At 53.7% G+C, this 19461-nt stretch overlaps 2 protein-coding genes and 1 pseudogene across 8 annotated transcripts; 1 reads left to right on the top strand and 2 right to left on the bottom strand.

Moving 5' to 3' along the window:
- Window positions 1–253: 253 nt before the first annotated feature.
- Window positions 254–12319, bottom strand: USB1 (U6 snRNA biogenesis phosphodiesterase 1). 5 transcript variants are annotated; one of them, XM_039880995.1, is made up of 9 exons: window positions 12125–12319; window positions 11064–11230; window positions 9049–9232; window positions 6116–6169; window positions 3695–3800; window positions 2383–2466; window positions 1473–1547; window positions 1217–1317; window positions 254–512 (listed from the first exon to the last, which is right to left on the bottom strand). In XM_039880995.1, the coding sequence occupies exons 1-9, from the start codon at window positions 12220–12222 to the stop codon at window positions 422–424; spliced, it is 960 nt and encodes a 319-aa protein (XP_039736929.1). In that variant the 5' UTR covers window positions 12223–12319; the 3' UTR covers window positions 254–421. The 5 variants fall into 5 exon arrangements, with proteins under 5 accessions (XP_039736929.1, XP_039736931.1, XP_039736930.1 ...); XM_039880997.1 differs by lacking the exon at window positions 1473–1547 and having other exon boundaries at window positions 1217–1314; window positions 12125–12318; XM_039880996.1 differs by lacking the exon at window positions 1473–1547 and having other exon boundaries at window positions 12125–12317.
- Window positions 9917–10035, bottom strand: LOC120617449 (uncharacterized; annotated as a pseudogene).
- Window positions 12320–12378: 59 nt separating the features above from the next.
- ZNF319 (zinc finger protein 319) lies at window positions 12379–19092 on the top strand. 3 transcript variants are annotated; one of them, XM_039880992.1, is made up of 2 exons: window positions 12379–12712; window positions 15293–19092. In XM_039880992.1, exon 2 carries the CDS (start codon window positions 15545–15547, stop codon window positions 17324–17326), a length of 1782 nt encoding a protein of 593 aa, XP_039736926.1. In that variant the 5' UTR covers window positions 12379–12712; window positions 15293–15544; the 3' UTR covers window positions 17327–19092. The 3 variants fall into 3 exon arrangements, with proteins under 3 accessions (XP_039736926.1, XP_039736925.1, XP_039736927.1); XM_039880991.1 differs by lacking the exon at window positions 12379–12712 and adding an exon at window positions 12731–13330; XM_039880993.1 differs by lacking the exon at window positions 12379–12712 and adding an exon at window positions 13362–14199.
- The last annotated feature ends 369 nt before the right edge of the window (window positions 19093–19461 follow it).

The raw sequence follows: 19461 nt of genomic DNA, 5'->3' as shown, positions 1-19461 counted from the left end.
CTAAATGTCTGTGCTTACACTGATGAGGAGGGGGCGGCGACCCCATGGCACCTGCTGAGCTCGATGTAGTGTGTGTGAACTTGCTGGTGTGCAAGCCGGGCAGTCTGGGTGGCCCACCTCATCATTAACGTCTCTCATGGCCCCCTCAGCAGTCATAACAGACGCCAAGTCCTCCCCAAACTGTGAAGCACGCTGAGAAGGTGGGTAGAGGAGACACGGTGTTTCACCTAGTTGAACAGAAGCAGTCCAAAACGAAATCCAAAATAAAAACTGAAATTTTTATTTGTTAAGTATAATTTAAAACGATAACATAAAAATCTCTCATCACCAGAAATCCAGATGGCAAGTGGAGAGGACGGGTCCTTTGCTCTGGTGAGGGCCTGAAAACCCTGTGCAGCCCTTGCCCCTTGGCCATGTGCCCTCAGAAGGCCTGCAGGCCACAGCGGGCAGCTGGAGGCTGCAGAAGGTGAACTCTGACTTGGGGAAGGCGCCGCTCTGCCTCCTTGGGAAAGCTGATGGGAAATCAGAGGTCACAGAGCGTTGGAGGCCTGGCTTAAAGCCACCAGCCAGGCCAGAATGAAACATCTGCTCAAGTCTCCCCAGGCACCTGGCTGGGGGCGAGTGGGAGGAAGGGAGAAAACTGATGCTGAGCCTCAAATTAGCACCCTGCACCTTGGCCCTGAAATAGCCTCCGCTGGCACGTGAAGGGGTGAGACTAGAAATAAATAAATAAAAGTGACATGCTTCGAGGAGAGAGGGTGACAGACCCCTCGAAGCACCCTATGTCCTGGCTGGAGCAGGGATGAGCCAGGGCACGATGGTTTTAAAAACGCTGGTCAGGGGCCAAAGGCGTCGCAATGTAAACAGCTGAAGGGGGCATGGGGGAATTTGGGGAGGGGCCATGTGTTGGAGGGACAACAGTGGGGATTGTGGCTGAGTATGGGTGGGCTCACCAGGTGACCCCCTTTTTTTTTTTCTTTGGCATAACCACCTCAGACCTAGAACCAGGAAGCCCGGCTGCCCTCTACTGGTGACTTCTGGGAATGACCACAACACGGCAGTACTGGACCTACGGCCCAAAAGGGCTGGGAGAGAACCAGGCCCCAGGGACTACCAGGAGTGGCCGCAGCTCCAGCCAGGCCTCCCAGTGGGAGGCTCCTCCATCTCTGCCTGGCCTGCAGCGGGGCCTGGGACAAGACGGGCCTCTGGTGCTCACTTCAAAGGCATCAGGAAGAACTTGTTCCCAGACTTGCAGCGGACCTGCTCAGCGTGCATGCGCAGCAGCATCTCCGAGTCTTCGAACTCATCCACGATCTCCTTAAGCCAAAAGCCAGGAGAAGACAGTCACTTTAGGGGAATCAGGGACCCAGAGGGCACTGTAAGCAAACCCAGCCCACTGAATCCCTTCAGAGGTTAGGCACCGCTGAGGGGAGACCAAGGGCCTGCGGGCTCCAGGTGCTGCGCTCACTTACCCCGTCTAACCAGCTCTGCAATCTTGCGAGGCTGGTCCTATCATCCCACCTTTTCAGAGATGGATGCCCAGGGCCCTGGATTACAGAACCCAATAAAACCAGGATTGGGACCCGAGTACTGGAGCCCCAAACCAGAGCTCTTCGCCACCTCCAGCATGATCGGGCCAAGAGCAGACGTGCCGCTTGATGATGGTCCAGGGGTTGTCTAGTGTGCACATGTTTGGTTTGGCTTGCAAATTTTTTTTTTTTAATACAAATTAGTTGTCGACATTTGAAAATAGGGAGATTACACATAAAAATCTGGATTTCTGGCTTCTCTGGAAAAAACAGGAGTGGCAGCAACGCGAGGCCCACGTTCCTCTTCCCGAGCGGAGGCAGAGTCTCGGCTCCTCTTAAGGACTGATGGGACAGTGAAATATTTCACCTACTTATAAAAATATGGGAAAGGCTATGAGGGTGGCTGTTCCTTACATCTGGCACATTTCACGCATCTCCAACACCTGCCAGACCCCTGTGGGCACCAAGCCTTTGACCTCTGGGAGAGGGGCTGGGACTTCAGGGGAGGCCTGCAGCATCCTCTCAGATCAGTGTTCCAGGGCAGTGCTTCTCAAATTTTATTGTGCACACAAATCCCTAGAGGTCTTGTTAAAATGCGATTTTCATTTCTTAGGTCTGGGTTGGGGCCTAAGAGTTGGTAGCGCTAATAAGCTCCCAGGTGATGCTGCTGTTGCTGGTCCAGGGCTGTGCTCTGAGGAGCCAGGTAAGGTGGTGGGGTCTCCTGCCACGTCCGTGATTTCCCAGGGATTCAGGTCTGCATGCCGAACCCCCAGGGCCAGTCGGCTCCCCTCCCTCTCCGCGACACCTCTGCCATTGCTTCTGGAGTTCAGCTCCTCTGCTCCGGGAAACTCACCTGTAGTTCCCTCAGGCACGGCCCTTCCAGCTGGAGTTGAGCATCGCCCACACACCAGGCCAGGCTGATGTGGAAGGAAGGGTCCTGCGGAGGAGTGGCAGGGAGGCAGGCGGTCACCCAGGTGCCATGGCGGGCCCAGACATCACGGCGGGTCTGTGAGAGTCGCTGTGGCATCCCTGATGGGTCCCTGGCCTGCTCTGTGGGAGACTAGACCCTCAGTGTCGATCACTGCTAACCCTAAGCACCCTCCACAGAGACGACACAGCCTGGGGTTGTCCTTGGTGTGGGCTGAACTGTGTCCCTCCACCCCCAAATTCCTATGTTGAAGCCTTGACCTCCAATGCGATGGTGTTTGGGGGATAATCGATCGTGTTTAGCTGAGGTCAGGAGGGTGGGGCCCTCAGGCTGGGATTCATGCTGTGTAAGGGACACCAGAGAGCCTGCTTCCTTCTCTCAGCCGTGTGAGGACACAGAAGACGGCTATCTACAAATCAGGAACAGAGTCCTCGCCAAAAACTGGCCATGCTGACAACTTGATCTTGGCTCCAGAATCGTGAGAAAATAAAGTTTGTTGTTTAAGCCACCCAGTCTAGGGTATTTTGTTTTGACAGCCCATGCTAAGACGGTCCTGTTCGCAGAGGCTTTCTTTCACGTACCATAGTGAGTCATTAAATCTGGGACTCGGAAGAGAACCCAGGCTTCGAGTCTATTTTCTGATCTAAAACAGTTCAACAGATGACATACATTTAAAGATGAACAAAACCAAAATGTCTAAAGTTCTGAAGAAATAGTAATTGTCTCTGTTCAAATTCATACTTACATATCTTGGAATGGTTTAAAAAGAATGTATCAAGCAAAACCAATAGCCCTTTAAAGCCTAGACATTCGACTTGGAGTTGAGTACTCCTAGAGGGAGGGCATGGGGCAAGGTGAAGGAAGGTCTGTGAAGCTACACCCTTCCTGGAGTGTCAATTTCACTAAAAAATATTGGGGAGAACTACTTTTTAAAAAATCTAAAAATAAACATGAATACAATATGGAGTAGAAGGTGTAAATCTTGTGTATATTTAAGATACAAAATAAAAATTCTAAGAAATCCTAAGAAATGTTGGACTTCGGGTGAGCTGCATCTGATCCCATCTCAGAACCCTCAACTCCCCAGGGGTATGTGTCCTCTGAAGGCTGGCATTCAGGACGTCTCACAGGGAAAGTTCTGGAAGGCTCTTCAGTTTGCCTCTACCGAGGGCTTCCTGAAGGCGTGTTTTACTCGTTCTAGATGGGCCCATGGAGAAGAAAAGGCCCCGTTCACTACCTGGTAGAAAGTGGCGAGGTCAAATTCCTCCATGACTCTGTCTACCTCTGAAACCAGGTCCAGGAACTGGGTGTGCCCTGAGGTGACCTCAAGCCCAACAAAGGTCCTGGAGGGAGACAGAAGTGGAGACGACGTGGGCATGAGAACGTGGGCATGAGAACGTAAGTGCAGGTGTGTGGTGGGGCAGGGGGTGTGACAGACAGCTGAGCAGTCTGGGCCACGAGCACTTTCTTACTCCAGCCGCTGGTCGGCTCACTTTCCTGCCCTCTGAGCCGGCTCATTCATCCTCCCCCTCCTCTGTCTGGAAACCTTCCCTCCCCAGTTCTAACCACACATTTCCCCTACCTCCCCAGGGTCTAATAACTCTCGCAGGAACGCTTTCCTCTGCCACTGCCAAGTCTACAAACCCCGAAGCTTCTGCGCCCATGCTCCCCATCACCGCTGCTGAGTCAGGACCCTTCTGGAGGCCTCGGCTCTCAGCGCTGGCTACCCTCCCATCGGCCCTCAGACAGCTCTCTCACCTTTAAAACCCTCCCTTGAACGCGCATCTTTAGCCAGCCCCACCCATTCCCAGTAAAACTTCTTTTTAGATGATCTGTCTACCTTCACTTTCTCTAATTCCTCACCTTCCGTCTTCCACCCACTTGGCCAGAACTGCTCGCGTCAAGGTTGCCCACGAGCTCCATGTTATCGAATCCAGTGGGTACTTCTCTGTCCTCATCTTGGCTGCTCAGCAGTATCTGACACGGCTGACACCTCCCTCCCCGAAACACTTTTCTGTCTTGGCTTCCGAGACACCGTACGCTCCACAGTCCTGGTTTGACCGCACCCCGGGCCTCCTTGTTCCGTCTCCTCTGCCGTCAGCTCCTTTCCAACCTCTAAGTGGCCGAGGGCTGCAGAGCTCAACCCTCCTTCCTCTCCACTGCTCCTCCTGGGCTCTCCAGCAGGCTGATCTCACCTAGCCCGACCTTAAATATCACACAGGCTCGTGGCTCCCAAAGTTTTATCTCCAGCTGGTCCCTCTCCTGTGCAATACCATTGAGTATGTGACATTTTCCACTTGTGGGTCTAACGGACAGCAAAATCTAAGCAGCATAAAGCGGAACTTTTGATTCTCACCCCACCAGTGTTTCCTATCCCAGAAAATGGGGCCCTTATTTACCCAGTTGTTCAAACCCCAAACCCAGCAATCCCCTCATTTTGCACAGATCCAGCCCAGCTCATTCTACCTCCAGCACACCAGAGACGTGGCCGCTCGCTGGCCCTTCCACGGCTACCACCCTCGTCGAGGCCGCCCCTGGCCCCTCGCCTGGACAGCGACACCTGCCTCCTCTCCGCTCTCCCTGGGTCTGCCCTGACTCACTTACATCTCTTCTCTCCTCAGAAGCCATAGACACGGTCTAGCCAGACTGACATTTAACAACATAAATTGGATCATGTGTCTCCTCTGTTCACATCTCTCCAATGGCTGAAAATCCAAACTCCTTACCTTGACCTTGAGGGCTCTGCATGAGCTGACCCTGCTCAATGCATCGCCTGTGCCCTCCCACCTGCTCCCTGGGTTCTAATCGCTGGTCCCCTCAAACATGCCAAGCTCTTTCCTGCCCGAGTCCCCTCGTTTGCTGTGTCCTCTACTTGCAGGTTCTTGCAGCAGCTTTTCCCAAGGCTGGTTCCTTTTCACTCTCAGGTCCCCAGCAAATGCCACCTCTCTGGCCACTTCCCTAGCGCTCTCCTTGGCTATCTGCTCCTGACTATCATATCACATAATAGTTACGAACGATCTCATTTACTTTATTATCTGTCGCCTCCGGAAAATGTGAGATACCTAAGAGCAGGGACTGTGTTGACCTCTTCACTGATGAATCTCTACTGTCCAGCACACAGTGAATGAATGAATGAGCCTTCCTTTCAGAGGTGCGAAGAGAAGGCAGTTCAATGAGTGGATCAGACAGGAGGCTCACCTTGAAGCCCTGATAATAACACTTTCTTCTTAGGTTCATCTAATAATTTAATACTTTTCAAAACTTGTTTGGCTCACTTGAGCCTCACAAGTGCCCAATGATGAATGTGTCAAGGGCAGGCATGTGACAACATGGGAAAGGAAGGTCACAGAGGTGAAGATATGAGCTGAATTTTAAACCGGGGACAGAGCTGGGCAGGAATTCAGGCTTTCTTTCAGCCTTGGGCTTATTTCACTGCACTGAGATGTTTTTCTCTACCTCCGCCCTCCCTCCATGTTCCCCCAGTCATTTCTCTAAATGAAAGGTTCCGATTTGGGAACAGCTGCCTTTAGTCGCAGATTTGGCTAAAGCACAAACAAATGAAAAAGTGCAGTGGACAAGGCCAAAAGCAAAGCGCCCCCTAAATCTTTACAACAAAGAACCTTCTGAAAATGACTGGGGTCTGAATGGGGAGACTCACCTGGTTTTCTCTTGATTGGTATAAATCTTTACCTGGTTGGCAGTAAAGCAGAATCTGAAATTTAGAAGACCATATTTCAGGAACGATAATAAAAAAAAAAATCAGAAAAAAAGTTTACATTAAAAAATAGCAGTTTGAAAATATAGTTATCTCATTTCACACTTAGTATTGTCACCCTAGAGTTGGACGAGACCTTAAATAATCATCCAGTCCAAGTAACACAGTTTCATCTAGATGCTAGCAAAATAGTTACTTTATTAATAGCAGTTCATTCCATTAAACAATTTGAGACTATTGACTTTACTGACTGGAACTTAGAAAGTCTTATTCATCAGGTAGGTGATAATAGATCATTTAAAGGCCGATTTGATCCTCGCAGTTTTTTTTTTTAAAAAGGCAACTCTGATCGATCTAAGCAATAACAAGAACATTCCCTGTATGCCAGGGGCTGACCTGAGAGCTTTGTGCACATCAGCTGGGGGGATTCTCATACAGCCCTGTGAGGTAGGCACTATAACGATGCCCATTTTACAGACAAGAAAACTGAAGCTTGGTTGAGGCTGAATTTGATCAGCCACAACTCAAACCTCAGTCGGCCAGATTCCAAAGTCCTTGCTGCCACCTATGATGCTTTAGTGAGGGGAACTGGGTCTCAGCTGGTGTGAAATTGGAGCAGAAATGCCAACCCACATCCACCTAGCACTCAGATCAGTTACACAGGGACCCCTTGGTTCACCGAGGTAGGTGCTGTGACTCTGACCGGTTCTCACTGTGTTCTCTGGGACACCAGATCTCAGCGGGACAGACTGGCTTGCTGCCCTTTGTGGACGAACTTGGCAAATCCCATTATAGGAAACAATCATTTTACAGCCTCCAGGCCAAGGTCTCACTCCATCTGGGGAATGCAACACCCCAGCATTTGGGTAGAGTCTCACAACTCATGTGACAGCACAGTCAGTCAACTGCTGGCTTCCCCATCGGCCCTCAGCCTCCATTGCATTCCTTTTGGGGAAAACATTAAGGGATGATAGAACCAGCAGGAACTTGGTTAAATGAAGAGTTTGGAAAGTGTTCTGCAAGGTGCCTGACGAACATCCTGGAGTGAATGCTGGATGTCTGTGCCCAACTGTGATGGTTAATTTGATGGGTCAACTTATCTAAGGGATGCCCAGAGACCTGGTAGAACATGATCTCTGGGGGTGCCTGTGAGGGTGTTTCTGCAAGAGATTAGCATCTGAATGGCTAGACTGAGTAAAGCAGATGGCCCTTCCCAGGGTGGTGGGCATCACGGCCTGAAACAGACCAAAATGGCAGAGGAAGGGCAAATCCGCTCTCTCTGCTTGAGCTGAGACTTCCACCTTCTCCTGCCCTCGGACATCAGTGTCCAGTCCTTTGGCTTTCAGGCTCATATTGGGACTTATATCATCAGTCTCCCCTGCCTCCCCTACTCCGCCCCTAAGTCTCAGGCTTCTGTTCCTCTGGAGAACCCCAATACAGAGTTTGGTATGAGAACGGTCTTAGAGGAGCAGAATTTTAAGGATAAGTTTTCTGAATTGGATCTGGGGTGTCTGGAATTCTGGAGAGCCTCTTAGTCAAGGCAGACCAATCAAAGTCATTCCCACAACATTTGCTGAAGCTGCAAAAAAAGACAGATGTCTTTACACATTGGTAGATGGGCAGCCCAGAGATGCTGGTGGCCTTCTTTGCCATTGTGAGAATGAAGCCAACACAGAGAGGTGCAGAGCCCGGAGCTGGTAAGAGTCAGGCGTCATTTGACATCTCTGGTCACCCCGATCCATTCGTGCATGAAGCCAGTGCTACCTCTGAACTTTCTAGTTACACCAGTCTATAAACTCCAGCTGCTTTGGGTTGGACTTCTGGCACCTAATATCCTGATTAATATAAATATGGCTCAATAAATTTGGTGGTGACAATTTAAAAAAAGGTGGCAGGGGCTGGATTAGGTGGAGATGAGTTTTAGTGTTGATTCTCCGGCCAACTGAATTGGAGCAAATCCTTTCCTTTGGGTCTCAGAAGGCGTTAAACTAAACGTGAGGTTCTCCGACTGGCCAGCAGTTCCGCGGACTTCCTGGGTCCAAGGCCTCCTGAACCGTGGGGGTGCGGCTTTGACCAGAAGACTGTTTCTCTCTCTCACGCATCTACACATCTGGGCTTTTGTGTAACACCTCACTTGAAGAAAGAGCTCTGCAGATAAAACCACCACTTGGGTAGCTTTTTTGGCTGCTTCTAGAACCAACATCAGAGGACCTAGAGGGTGATGCCTGGGCTCCCTCTCGCCTGCTCAATCTTTCAATAAACATTCATATGATGCCTACAGTGAGCAAAGCACCTGGAAAAAAGATGAGGGTAATTCAGAGGGAAGCCACATTCCTGGGCCTATAGGAACTTGGGCTCCAAAGGGGGAGGTGGATATGGGAATGACTGGGTATGAAGATGAGTGAAATGAGCTCTAAGTTGTAAACAGTCACAGGACCGGATGACTCGAGGGACTGAGGGATTCTGGGAGAGCCTCAATGAAGGAACAGGGCTCTGATCTGGTCAAGTATAGGAGGAAAGGCACTTCTGGTAGGAAGAAGAGGTAGGAAATACTTAAGGGAAAAAACCCGAGGCTGGCAGACAGAACCAGAAGAAGGGTCCAGTTTAGAGCCTTTGCCAGTCTATCCTGAGGCAGCCACCACCATTCCCAGGACCTGCACACTTAGGGACTCCAGAGCTTACGTGGCGTGCCCAAGGTCGCACAGGATGGTGTGTACAGCAGATGGCTCCAGGAGATGTTCGGTGTTCCAACCTTTAGGTTTGCCCTATTTTCGGGGTAATACATCCCACGTTCGGTGCCCAGAGTAGCTCAGGATAGGAAGGGGAGCCTTGGAGGAGAGGGAGAGGAGAGGCAGAGGGGAGCCCTTGGGACGCACCTCTGGCAGGAGGCCATGCGGTCTTTCAGAGCCTGCACGAAGGGGTGGATCCAGTGATGCCGCAGAACCACGCTCTGGGACAGGCTGAGGTGGAAGGCCTCCATCCTCACCAGCCGAGGGACATACGTCTGGGCGTGGAACAGCAACGTGTCAAGCAGATCCATGAACTCCTCCCTGGCGTCATCTGGAGGTGAGAGTGGAGATCGTGGGGTTGCATGGCTGAGTGAAGGCGCCCAGAAGGTAAAAGCCTTTTTCACTCTGGGTTTTAGGAGAAAATTACTTTGACAGCAGCTTATATTTATGTATTCTGATAATATTTGAATATGTATTTTTGGTTACAGAAGTAACACACATATGCTCATTGTAAAGAATTCAAGTAAGAAAGACATGCAAAGAGAAAGCAGGGGCCCCTGAAATCCCATCACTTAGAGCAGTGGTCTCTAAACTATCGTGATCACACGGGCCATTAGCAAAACAAGCTTGCACACATACCTGCGAAAAAGGTGTATTTACAAATTACAAACATGTGCTACTCTGTAAAACTGTGTTATACAATGTATACTCTCAAGAACAGAATTTAAAAAGATGAGATAAAAAGATAAACATAAGAAAGTCCTAATACTTTTCTTCTAACCCTCTAATGGGTCATCTTGACCTCTCCCCCAAGGTGCACACACCTCATTTTGAAGCCACTATCCTACGGATAAACACTGTAAAATTTGGATGCCTATATCCCCAGGCTTCTCTCAATGCATGTACCAATGTCTGTATCTTTTTTTTTTTTTAGGCAAGGCAACCCTTGGTTGACCTGACAGATTATAAGGACCTTGTCAGTTTACAATCCGTTATTTTTTATTTTATTTTTTTACGTCTACTGCACCTGGTCTTCCTAGGTGGTCTCCCATCCAAGCACTAACCAGGCCCAACCCTGCATAGCTTCCGAGATCAGACGGGATCGGGCTTGTTCAGGGTGGGATGGCTGTAGACTGTATATATCTTATTTGTTAAAAAAGTTGAGTGCATATCATTCAAAGTGTTCTACTACTGGCTTCTTCATCTAACGTATGTTGGACATCTTTCCTCTCAGTACAGAGGTCAAGCTCATGATTACAGCTCCGCAATAATCCATAATCAGAAATAGTGTTTCTTTAATATGACACACTTAGAATCTCCTGATAGACATTCAGCACGCTCCTAATTTTCCACAAAGACAAAGAATACTACGATGACCACCATCGTATGTTCAAATATTATTTATTTTACCAAACATGTGACTAGGGCTGCACGGCTAACAGTCTGCTCACACTCTGTTACTCAGTTTGCCCAAATGCCCTGGTGAGCAGGTAGTATAGAGAATTGGTCCCACCCTGTGGACGAGTAAATAGAGGTTCCAAGAGTTTACTTGACCTTACACAAAATAATAATAAGAGCCACTGCTTCCTCTGTATCGTGCTAAGAACTTGCCATAGATTGTGTGATTTAATCTTCACAAAAATCCTAGGAAATAGGTATTATTATCATCCCCATTATAGAGATGAGGAATCTGAGGGTCTGAGAAGTCCAGTAACTTACTAAAGGTCACTCAGAGTTATGGGTGGTGAGTGAGGTCTGATTCTGAAGCCTGGGCATTTTCTGCCTGCCATTCACTTTTTAGGGCTGGGGTGGGACTTGAACCCAGTACATTTAAGGCTCTCTTAGAAATAAAGTGCCAGCTACAGCTGTACTCTGGGATGGCCTTGACATTCTGGCCTAGACCCTCCCTTGGTCACCTCTTCACGAGCAGGGAGAACATTATACCTAGAGTTAATAAAAATATTTCTGGCAATGGTTTGAAAACTGAAACTACATTTACAGAAAAATTCCTCAATTCTTCAAACTTCTCTCTCTGCTGAGTCGACCTCTTTTGTGCCGCCAATGTCAGAGGCTTCTGGCTTCTTCCTCCTGATCGGAGTCAGCTTCCTCCCATCAAGAGGCACCTATCAGTCTCAGCCGCTTGCCTTTCACACATTACTCACACGGCAGGTAGACATGGGTAGCCCAGTTGCCCCGTTCGTGGGGGAAGGTACGCACGCGGCCCCCATGTTTTGCACTGTCATCTTCAGGCCCCTCCTCGGTGCTTGGGAACATGTGTAGCACACTGTCCGGTACTGGCAACTTCTGGCTGGGAAAGGGACTCTGGCCACTGCAAGGGAGAAAAACAAAACAAGCACATTTATCTTTTGAACATTCTCCACCTTTGCACATACAACAAAAGTTGTAACCCCTTGTACAGGGTGGCTGAGCATCTATTTCCTACTAGGTGCTATAAGCAGCTTCTAGATAACCACAAAGCTTTCCTCAGTATTGTCTCATTGGAGTCTCCCAAGGACTCCAGAGGCAGACCTTAGTAGGAGGCACGGTCCTTGTGGGAAACAACTGAGCAGGCAGCTAGGATGTGTGATTCAGAAGTCACCTTCCCCAACCCGCAAGCCTGAGCTGGAGCAGCACTTCCTAGCTCTACGGTGGTGGTCCAGTCATGTGGCCTTTGTGGGCCTCAGTTTCTTCATCCGTGAAGTATACTTCTACCTGATAGCATTACTGTAAGATCAAGTGAGATATTACTTGAAAAGCACTCAGTAAGTACCAGGCCTGGCACTTAAGAGCCGAGGATCCACGAAGAGATTTTGATGGTTTTGTTCACTGCTGAGTCCCCAGTCCCGAGCCTGGTGCAGAGTGGGTGCTCAATGAATATTTATTGGATGAATGAAAAAACTATCCAACGCTTTAGTTATTATGACTGCAACTGCGTTAGATGAGGAAACAGACCTAGGGTGGTACAGTGATGTGTGTCTGGAAATAGAGCCGGCAGCAGCTGGATCTGAACCCAATTTCCTGTCTCCTAACCGTGGCCTAGCCAGGGGATGTGGGTACTCTGGGGCTTTGTCCCGGGATGTCTTCTGGATCCTCTTTCCCACTGCTCCCTTCTCCTTCCCTGCAGAGCCACCCAGCATCTTCCCACCCTCCGCCAGACACTCCGGTCCCGTCAGGGCCTCGCGCGAATCGCACTCCTCCCCAGAAAGACTTCCTCGCTTCTCACCGAGGGCGGCCTCCAGCGCCCGGCCGGGCCTGGGTCCCGGCCTCGGCTTCATCCTCAGAGCCGCTGCTGCTGTAGCCCACGAGGGGCGCCGCACTCATGGGGCCTCCTCTAAGACAACAGGGTGCGCCAGCCAGCAGCCGCGGCCGGTACCCGGAATTCCACTGCGCCGGAAGTTCCCTTCCAGGGGGCGGGACGTGCGTTAGCACCGCCCTAGGGGCGGGGCATGGAGGGGCGGGACCCGGTGGGACCCAGCAAAGACTCTACCCACCGAGACCAGAGAGCCGGCCACTCGCTGTGTGTTGAGGGTAACCCGGGGCTTCCCGGTACTCCCCAGTCTCTGTGTGCCCATTTCACAGATCGCTCTGGGCGCTGACCTCTCCGTCCGCGGCTCTGTCTGCAGCCACTTGAGACCAGACCACCCAGCTACGGACGGTCCCTGGGTCAGCAGCGGTCAGCGCAGTAGACACAGCGGAGATCAGTGTCCTCGAGGGCCAGTCGGGATCAGAGGTCCCGGAGACCACTGCTCAAACCGGCCCAAAGTTCGAGCTCCGAGGGTTCCGCCGGAACAAGTTGAGCAGTCATAGGCGGGTCAGTTCCAGAAGACCAGGGGGTCTAGGCGGTCCCTCCTCTTAGCTGCAGGGGTCGAGCCCGGGGCCGAGGCGGGAGGGCCCCTTCCTCTAAGGCCCAGCAGGGTGGGTGCAAGTGGAGCGCCCTCCCTGGGTCAGCTGAAGCGTGCCAGCCGGGCGACTGGAGAGAGCCGCCCGCGCGCCCGGCTGTCCAACCCGGCCCGGAGCGGCCTGGCCGGGCCGCGGGGTCCCCGGCAGGGGGCGGCCTCGCTCCGTGCGGTCCGCTCCTCCCGCAGCCGCCGCCGCCGCCCTGGCTGCCGCTCCTCCTCCGGCCCCGCCTCCCTGGCCCCCGCGCGCCCGCCTGTCCTCCCGTCTCTGCAAGGCCATCCGTCCGTCCGCCCGCCCTCCCGGCGCTCCTCCGCCCCGACCCGCTATCCCGGCCGCGCACGTCGCTTCCTCGGTTCCGGCCGCCGCTAGCCCGCCCCCCCGCCCCCAGCCGGCCGCCGCCGCTACGCGAGGCCGGGGATTGGCAGCACGCGTAGGCCGCGCCGCCGCCGATGCAGCCGGAATAAAGAGGCGGCCGAGAAAGCAGCCGGTAGCCACCCGCCCCGCGCCTGACCCCGCAGGCGGCCTGGAGCAGGTGAGCGGCGGGGCGCTTGGAGCCGCGCCCGGGGACCCCTCCCGCGCCCGCCGCACCCCTTCCCCAGACCCCTTAACCCCCTGAGCTCCTGGGAGGCCCAGGCTGGCCTCGACGCGCAGATGCTTCCCGGGCACGGTCTGCGGCCCCGGGGCCTTCTTCGGGCCGAAACGCCCGCGGAGCCCTCACTCCGGCCGCGGGGGCCTGACCATTCCCAGCGAGGGCTGACAGGAGGCAGCCCAGCTGGGCGGGCGGGCAGTGCCAGCAGGGAGGTGATCGGCTTTCATTCGGTTTCCTGGGAGGAAGAAGGGCTGGGGTGGGGCGCAGGTGGGGGCCTCCCCTTGCCTCCTTTACCCTGGCCTTTCCTTATTTTTGCCGAGTGATCAGAGAGGCCTCCTGACTGCACCTTCCTAGAATGGGGCCTGAGTGGGCAGTGGAGCTGGGGGCCCGAGGCCGGGGATCTTGTGTCTGGCAGCCATTCATGCCGGAAAATAAAACAGTTGGGTTCGCGCAGCCGGACTTACACCGCGCTCGGAATAGCCCAGCTTCTCTCTTTCCCAGCGAGGCTGTGGCACCTGCTTGCTCATGCAACCTGCTGCCTTCACGCATAGCAGTGGCTCCTTTCCTTCTTCCCTTCCTGGAAGATGCTGAGGATGACAGCTTTTAGGCCGACTCTTACGTTGCTTTGGCAGAACAGTTGGAGGCCAGGCTGGACCCCGAAGGCATTCCCTTCCCTCTCCTCTTTCCCTCAGGAGAAAACTTAGAAACTTTTCAGTGTTACAGGCAGAGCAGCTGGGAATCTAAAAGTGGGCTACATCCAATTCTAAAAGTTCCTCCCTCTCCTCGTCATTACCTTATGCTGCCACAAAGTGGTGAGTTAGAGATTTGCCTGGGCTGGGTGGTCATTATCTTCCATTGATTATTCAGAATGTTATAGACTTGGAGCAAGGGAACACGGTTTTCTCAGGAAAGGTGATGAGGAGAAATGCTCTGTGGTTGTTAGCACACTACTTCCCACATTGCAAAGGCAAACTCATAATAGCTTATGGCTTCCTGCAGGCCTTGGCATGGTCTGATATAGAGAATTTAGGTCTTTTGTTGTTGTTGTTCTGAGAGATGACTAGAGTGGAGAAGTTTTGTGTAGACATTGAGGCTGGATGGGTTTGTGGTCCTGTCATCTAACCCCCATCATGCATTGGCTCAGGTCCCTGCAAGCCCATCCACCCTGTTGTGTGGAGAGAGAACAGGCACCCATTCAGGGTGGAGGGCCTGGGGGATAGTTGAGAGGGATGTAGGCCAACCCTTCACAGGAGGTTTTTGAGATGCTCCTCAGCTCCATGTAGTTGTAGTAAATATTGACTGAGGCCGTTTGCTGTTGGGGCCTCAGATCTGGGAAGCCGGGCCTCTTAGAGCAGTGGTGTCCTGAGCTGAGATTCAGGGCAGCGAGGAGAGAGGAGCTGGGAGGCCTCACCCAGAGCCTCTCTGCTTTTATCTGTCTTATATATTGGGCTTCCAAGTAAGGATTTATTTGCAAAAAAAAGTTATGCTGCTGAAATCGTTTTGGACTGTGGCCCTAACTGGTCAGTCTTCCCCTCCTTTTCTTGGAGCATAAGCAGAATTTGTGACTTCTTTGTATTGTGGGCAGATCAACCCAGATTCTCACCTGTGAGACAGCTGATTAAAGAGGGTTGGCAGCACTTGGGAGGCTGGGATACCCTGGCCCAGGGAACTAAGGATCGGTGGCTGTCTCCACAGCCACCATCCCCCTATGCTGGAGGAGCCGAGCTGCCAGCAGACTTCTTTGGTAGTGTGTGAAGGGAGCAGATCTCCCAGCCGTGCGCCTCTCTGCCTTCCCTGGTGTGGTTTATGGCAGTCAACGTGGCCAGTGCAGACACAGCAGGGAGAGGGCCCCAGGAATAGCTGTGTGTCTCTGCTTTAATCTCACAATTTCTCTCTTTTCTACAGAACCCATCATCGGGGAAGGCAGACCCTCCCTGGCATTGCGGGCACGCTGCCTCGAAGAGCCCCTGTCCTGTAGGCAGAGCCTTGTAGTCTGTCATAGTTAATGACGTGGGCCGTCTGACCAGCCCTCTTCTGTGCCTTGTCTGAGGTCCTTGTCCATCCCCGATCGTGGGCAGCTTCTCTCTCTGGGTTGGGTCATCTTAAGCAGGGAAACTGAAGCCATTACTCTCCAAACCCTGTTTCATCTTCCCGAGCATGTCGGAAAGCTGGCCGCAGCCTCCGCAGCCGCAGCCACAGCCGCAGCCGCAGCCGCAGCCGCAGCAGCCGCAGCCATCGCAACCACAGCACCACGCAGAACCACCTCCGGCCCTAGGCGAGCATGCGCTGCCGCCAGGCACGGCTGAGAACCCCTTGGGCTGTGCGGTCTATGGCATCCTCCTGCAGCCTGACCCGGGCCTGCAGCCCCCACAGCACGCGCCCTTGCAGGCGGCAGGTGAGCCGGGCGCCAAGTGCGGGGTGTGCGGTCACGACCTGGCACACCTGTCCAGCCCGCATGAACACCAGTGCTTGGCGGGTCACGACCGCTCATTCCAGTGCACACAGTGTCTCAAGATATTCCACCAGGCTACTGACCTGCTAGAGCACCAGTGTGTGCAGGCTGAGCAGAAGCCTTTTGTCTGCGGCGTCTGCAAGATGGGCTTCTCGCTGCTCACCTCACTGGCGCAGCACCACAGTGCGCACACTGGCACCGGTGGCCTTGTGAAATGTTCTATCTGTGAGAAGACCTACAAGCCCGCCGAGGTGGCCGAGCCAGCGGCCACTGCGGCCGCCTCGCTGCCCCCAGCTCCCCCACCCCCCGCTGTCGCCCCTGCTGAACAGGCTGACAAACCCTATAGCTGCCCCATCTGCCAGAAGCCCTTCAAGCACCTGTCGGAGCTGTCGCGGCATGAGCGGATCCACACGGGTGAGAAGCCGTACAAGTGCACGCTTTGTGACAAGAGCTTCAGCCAGTCGTCGCACCTGGTGCACCACAAGCGCACGCACAGCTCCGAGCGGCCCTACAAGTGCGCCGTCTGCGAGAAGACCTTCAAGCACCGCTCGCACCTGGTGCGCCACATGTACGCGCACTCGGGCGAGCACCACCTGTTCCGCTGCAACGTGTGCGAGCTGCACTTCAAGGAGTCATCGGAGCTGCTGCAGCACCCGTGCATGCCCAGTGCCGAGCGGCCCTTCCGCTGCGGCGAGTGCCAGAAGGCCTTCAAGCGGCCCTCCGACCTGCGGCAGCACGAGCGCACGCACAGCGCCGAGCGGCCCTTCAAGTGCGACCTGTGCCCCATGGGCTTCAAGCAGCAGTACGCACTGATGCGGCACCGGCGCACGCACAAGACCGAGGAGCCCTTCAAGTGCGGCCTGTGCGAGAAGGGCTTCGGGCAGCCCAGCCACCTGCTCTACCACCAGCACGTGCACACCCTGGAGACCCTCTTCAAGTGCCCCATGTGCCAGAAGGGCTTCGACCAGTCGGCCGAGCTGCTGCGGCACAAGTGCCTGCCCGGCGCCGCCGAACGGCCCTTCAAGTGCCCGGTGTGCAACAAGGCCTATAAGCGAGCGTCGGCCCTGCAGAAGCACCAGCTGGCCCACTGCTCGGCGGCCGAGAAGCCCCTGCGCTGCACCCTGTGTGAGCGCCGCTTCTTCTCGTCCTCTGAGTTCGTGCAGCACCGCTGCGACCCGGCCCGCGAGAAGCCGCTCAAGTGCCCGGACTGCGAGAAGCGCTTCAAGTACGCGTCGGACCTGCAGCGGCACCGGCGTGTGCACACCGGCGAGAAGCCCTACAAGTGCCCCAATTGCGACAAGGCCTTCAAGCAGCGCGAGCATCTCAACAAACACCAGGGCGTGCACGCCCGCGAGCAGCAGTTCAAGTGCGTGTGGTGCGGCGAGCGCTTCCTGGACGTGGCGCTGCTGCAGGAGCACAGTGCACAGCATAGCGCCGCCGCCGCCGCCGCCGAGGGCGCCTACCAGGTAGCCGCCTGCCTGCCCTGAGTCTCCACAGTGGCCGCCACCAGGCCCAGCCTCGCCTCCTTGTGCTAAGTCTCCACACCGCTCATGTGTTCCGAGGTCCTGTGTCTGAGGACAGAAGGGCACCGGGCAGGCGGAGGAGCCAGATTGCTGTGACTGGTCCTGATTCCACAAACCTCTTTCCCATTACAGGATTTGCTTTCTTGAGAGCCACCATCCTTCCTTGTCTCTGGGGGCCTGGAACCAGACTGGAAGTCAAGTGGCCTTTCTCGACCCCAAGAAGGCGTTGGTGCCAGCCCAACCTTCCCAAACATTTTAGCCTGATTAGAACCAGATGGGTTAGGAAAGAGGATGGTCATGATAGGACCGGGTAGAAGGGCTGGACCCCAAAGGTGGGCTAGATGTGGGGCATCCCCCTTCGAGTTGCTGTTTGAGGGAGAAGGCCGGCTTCTCCATGTAGTGTTGGGGACCAGGAGGGCAGACCGTGAGCCACAGGCCTCCGTGTCTGCTCCAGCCAGGGAGATGCATCCTCCAGGTTTCCGACAGGTGAGGCGTACAGGAAGGCCGCCTCTGTGGGCTTGGTCTGCCTGGAGAGCAGTTGGCCTAGCCAGAAGGGCGGGGACAGAGAAGTTCTGTGACACACGCAGCCAAGGACGGCACCCAGCAGGACAGGGACAGCCTTTGCACCGTGATAGCCGCACGGTTCCAAGCTCCACAGCCAGGAACTGTGCTCTCAGCCAGACAGAATGCGGATGTGCGAGAAGGGGATTGTTAGACCACCTGGTGCCTGGGAGGAAGCCGGGCCACGCCCGTGATCTTCCCAGTGGATGTGGACAGTGGTGTCCCGCTCCCTGAATTGTGTGAACCAAAGTGTCAAGGGCGTGGCCCCAATCAACTCCCAGCCCTGCTTCAGGACCAAAACCAGGCCTAGGGACCCAGGGTGAGGTGGGCGAAAGGACTGTGTGAATGGCCTCTGACCACACAGAGCCCTCTCAGCCCATGGGAACCCTCCCCCATCAGGCTGGCCGCTGGCCTGGGCCCCAGGGATTTCTCATTGCCAAGATGGCACGGACGACATCCAGCTACTTCCAAGGCCAGAGAATGCTCCCTTGGGTCTTCTTAGGGTCCCCCAAGTCTCTGGCTATCCACAGGGCTCATCGAGCTGAGGGTATTCAGGGCATAGGGAACAGGCAAGGGAAGAGGGTTGTTAAGAAATTAGTAGGTGGACAGAGTTGACCGATGTCACTGGATGGCCGGCACACTCCTTGGGAAGCCCAGGGGACATATAGTATCAAAATAATCATTTGAACCCAGCTCGGCCCCTTTCCTCTTCCAGCCCCCTTCAGTGGTCATGGATCTTAAGAGAAGACTTTAATCAGTGCAGGGGCCCAGAGGAGCAGGGAATCCTGCCTTGGCCGAGTCTCACCTTAAGAAATCTGAGAAGTGCACATCTGTCTCCTGCATCTGACTGGGTTTCTTTCCTATGCCTGCAGAGAGGTCCTACCCCTTGGTGCTGGCTCTTAGTCACAATGCCTCAAAAGACATGGACCCCAGGCTGACAACAGTCCCAACTGCTAATTCTTTCTTTTCATTTTGCTTTCTAAAAGCAGTTGTTATACTATTCATAACATTGTATAGTTTAATTTCATGTCATTTTGGATCTTATATAAAAGCGAGAATTTGGATTTTTAAAAAGAATGACTCCATTTTAGATAGCCCCTTTTGATGTTAATATATAGTGAGTCCAATGTATGCTTTAGAAGTAAAGACATTGACCATCACAGACCAAAGCACCGCGTGTTCTGGTCATTCTTCCACAGGAGGCTGATGGGACGTGGAGAGGGAGAGTGGGGTGTGCAGACCAGGTATCAGGCTTGGGACTGGGGACACAAAGTGGGTTCAAATCCTGAGTTTTGAATATTCTGGTTGTGCGACTCTGGGCAAGTCATTGTGGGAACTCCTTCTTTGGAACTCAGTTGCCTCATCTGTAAAATGGGGAGGTTAACGCTTGTCTTGCTCGGCCGTGGTGAGCATTAAATGGAACCATGTATGGCGGCTGTGGTGGGGAAACTGTGAAGATGATGACAATACTAACTACAGGACACCTGGGACCCTTGGAAATGGTCCTGCAGCCTCTGGACCTCTTTGGGATTTAACCA

Source organism: Pteropus medius, unplaced genomic scaffold, assembly GCF_902729225.1.
Source record: "Pteropus medius unplaced genomic scaffold, Ma_sr-lr_union100, whole genome shotgun sequence".
NCBI lineage: Eukaryota > Metazoa > Chordata > Mammalia > Chiroptera > Pteropodidae > Pteropus > Pteropus medius.
The sequence above is the reverse complement of the archived record's forward strand: the minus strand, read 5'-3'. Positions and strand labels throughout refer to the sequence as shown.